General features: G+C 37.4%; 1 protein-coding gene across 2 annotated transcripts in view; it reads left to right on the top strand.

Moving 5' to 3' along the window:
- BZW2 (basic leucine zipper and W2 domains 2) overlaps positions 1–3,605 on the top strand; it is a 37,248-nt gene that overhangs the window by 18,277 nt on the left and 15,366 nt on the right. For both annotated transcript variants that reach the window (XM_019659897.1, XM_019659896.1), the window contains exon 2: positions 3,220–3,284. In XM_019659897.1, the coding sequence (XP_019515442.1) occupies positions 3,227–3,284 (58 nt within the window). In that variant the 5' untranslated portion in view covers positions 3,220–3,226. The remainder of the gene's footprint in view (positions 1–3,219; positions 3,285–3,605) is intronic.

The following is a 3,605-nucleotide window of genomic DNA, read 5'->3' as shown; positions in this document are numbered from 1 at the left end:
GGTTAGCTTTAACTGTAAATGCTGCCTGCTGGAAAGCTTCCTGCATGTTCCTCCTAAAAAATTGCAAGTTTTAAAAAAGTACCAAAATGGTTATTTTATGCAATATTTCTGTTTTGTACTCTCCTTCTTTCTTTTTTTTTTTTTTCAATCCCGTGCTCATCCCCATAAGCTAAGTACAAGAATAGCTTGAGCCACCACCCTCTACTAAGTCCTCTTAGTAGTGTCCGCACCACATCTCTCCATTGAAATCTGGAAGCTGGTACCAAGACAAGGTGCTACAACCAACATGCATTCATTGTCTGACTGTTTAAAGCAGTCTTTGGGGGTGGAAAATGACTGTAAAAAAAAACCCATCATAGTTGATTTCAAAAGGACTTAATCAGTAAGGAACAATATAGTTCAGAAACTGATTAGAGTTGAGCTGTTGTTGGGCCTACTAATGAGAGAATATTTAATAATATGCCCAACTGTGAGGTGCGGAAAGGTTTGCCATCACCTGCCCGCTGAGGGAATGTGTTAATCTCAGGCCTGGGTCTCCACCTCAAGCATCTTTATTAGTATGACGCTGATTCACAGTAGCCGAGCTCCCACGCCAAGAGCAGGCCCAAGGGTGGGTTGCACAACAGCTGACATGATTCAACGAGTATACTGGCCTTCCAGTCAGCCTTTCGTTTTGAGCCGGAAAGGTCTTCTCTAATAATTCTGAGCTGTTGCCTGTGATTCATTTGGTGGGCAAGATTATGCCTGTGCTTTTTTGGGGCTGGAGCCTTCAGAGAGAGCTACCCCAAAATCTGCTGTATATCATTTATCAGTTGATCTAGATTTACATAACCCAGCTCTGTAGGAGATTTAAGCAGCACTTGAACCGTTTTGTGCCAGACTGCTGACTGGGAAAAAAATTTTTTAAAAAATGGAGTCAACCTCCTTTTCTACTCTTTGTAATCGTGGATTGCCGCCTGATGATTTATTATGCTTTGGCTTTTCTTTTGCTGTTATGATGAGGCTGACTTCAGATAAATGTTCGGCAGTTTTATAAAGCTGAAGAAAAAATGGGAGGCTATTTCAAGGTCATTCTGATAGGCTGTCTTCTGAAGATCTGTCTGCAGTTTGAAACTATTTCCGAGCAAAGCTAATGCTTTTGCATGTGCAAGTTGGCACAAAAATGTATTTCTTACTGCTTGACATCAGAATTCAACATTATGGTAGAATGCATCATCCGGAACTCCATTCTGACTATCTTAGCTTTATGAAATATGCACTCCTTATTTATATTTTCTCCAAAGAAATTATGTTTTCTAGTGTGGTTTGTGGGAATCTAAAAGGATGAAAATTTGTCCCTGGGGCCATTGTTATACTCAGCTAAATGAAATATTCAATAACTGAANTATCTCCATAGGCTCTGTTTTTTGAGAGCATGGAATCTGGCTTAGTCACTTTTATATCTCAAAGTATTGATGCATCAAGTTCACTTTACAGGATTGATAAAAATTCTCTCCCCTTAAACCATACAAGCAAGCAATTACTTTTGGACTTTGTCACTCTATGTTTAATTAGTTTCGTTTTTTAATTATGATTGAAGTTTTCAGGGATAAACAGATCACTTTCTATGTGAGGATAGAAAGTTCTCTTCTTTCATGGGATGGGAGGAAAGTTTTGGTAAAATACTAAGTAATTTTCTATGTTCTTGAGGATTTGTTTTTTAAACTTTGAGACATAATTAAATAGTTTACTTGAATACCACAGATTTTCTTGTTTGTTTAAGGGTGTGTGTAATGGAGAAAATCTAGACATTTTCAAGTCACAATTTTTTAAAAATTTTGAGAGGTTATTTGTTTGACATTATTTTAATTGTTTGGTCATAATTTAGGCCTTCTAGACATATTTTTAGATTGTAATATTTATGCCAGTGAACTTATTCTCAGTTTGTAAAATGTCTTACAGAGCAGGTTTTTCACTTTTTTCAAAGATAATTTATTATATTTTTAATTGTATATAAAATCCAATGGAAGAATATAATATACCCAAATTGCCACCCTCTGAGGTAAACAGGCATCTTTCTGAAATTTTGCTTGCATGGAAAAACAGATATTATGTATACCCCTTTTTAACCAAAAAATTGTTTTACACTCTTACTCAACTTGCTTTTTTCCCTCAAGAATATGCCTCAATCATCTTTCCACATCAGTGCCCCAGCTTACTTGACAATGATTTATTAAATGCTTACTCTTTACTCGGTTTTGTGTTAGGTGCTAAAGACAGAGTATTGAGTAAAACCTAAAAAGTCCCCCACCCACATGGAGTTGACACTCTCATGCGGGGAATAGACCATAGGCAAACAGAGAATAGTAAAATGGCAGGGACTGCTAAGCGTTCTGCAGAGAAATAAAGCTAAGTAAGAGAGGCAGAGACAGAACAGAGACAAAGGGCCCCATCAGTTGGGATGGTCAGGGAAGGCCTCTTTGAAAAGGAGGCATTTGAGTTGGTGCAGAGAGTAAGCCGGGTGAATGGATGGAGAAGGTCTTCCCAGAAGAGAGGTGACCTTCTCTGGCACGCTGGGAAGAAAGTGCAGTGTAGCTGAGCACAGTGAGCGATGGGAAGTGAGGCAGAGGTGGGAAACTTGATCAGAATGAAGCCAGGGCAGATTTGTAGTGCACTTAGATCTAATTCAGTCTTTTGTAAAGCTTCATAACGTTGCCTTCGGTGGCTTATTATTACTTATTTAATCAGACTCATGTTTATGGGTGGTTAACGTTCCTTTTTTTTTTTAATGCATTTAACTATGCTGCAACTAAATCCTATGCGCGCACACACACACAACACACATAGGTATATTTGCATACTTGAGTGGCTATAATTGTAAAATAAATTCCTAATTGTAACCCCAACAAACTTTACTTAAAAAATTTTTTTTTCTAGTAAAGCCATTGCTGGACCACAGGTTATGCACATGTAAATATTTATAGATATTCACCAAATGCTTCTCAAAAGTATTGCATGGAGTTTATCCAAAATTTATGTCTGTTTTTTTTTCCCCTACGTCTTTTGTCAACACTAGATATTATTAAACTTTGAACATTTTGCTAGTTCAATTGTTAAAATTATATCTCATTTTGAAAAGTATGTTCAGTATGGGTAAGGTTGAACATAAGCTTATTAGCCATATGTTTTTATATGAACTGCTTATTTGAATTGCATAATCTTTATTTTCTTTGTTTTCAGAAATTTTATGAATAAGCATCAGAAGCCAGTGCTAACAGGCCAGCGGTTCAAAACTCGGAAAAGGGGTAGGTTGCATTGCATGTGTGTGTGTGTGTGTGTGTGTGTGTGTGTGTGTGTGTGTGTGTGTGTATTGTGGCGGGGCGGGTGCTTAAAGTTGTAATCAAAATATAAAATTGGAGAAGAACTAGAATTAATCCTGTTTCCACCGAGCCTCACTAATTCTGCCCATTGGAACTCTGGATGTAGAATCAGAAATTCTGCGATCAAGCCGCCAAGCTACCGTTTACTTAGGTATTTGATTTTGGACAAGTCTTTTAACTTGTCTGAGCTTTGTGTCTTTATCTACAAAATGAGGATAATTATATATGTTCAGGTTGCCTTCCTCT

Source organism: Hipposideros armiger, unplaced genomic scaffold (genome assembly GCF_001890085.2).
Source record: "Hipposideros armiger isolate ML-2016 unplaced genomic scaffold, ASM189008v1 scaffold_305, whole genome shotgun sequence".
Classification (NCBI taxonomy): domain Eukaryota; kingdom Metazoa; phylum Chordata; class Mammalia; order Chiroptera; family Hipposideridae; genus Hipposideros; species Hipposideros armiger.
This window is presented reverse-complemented; position numbering and strand designations above follow the sequence as displayed.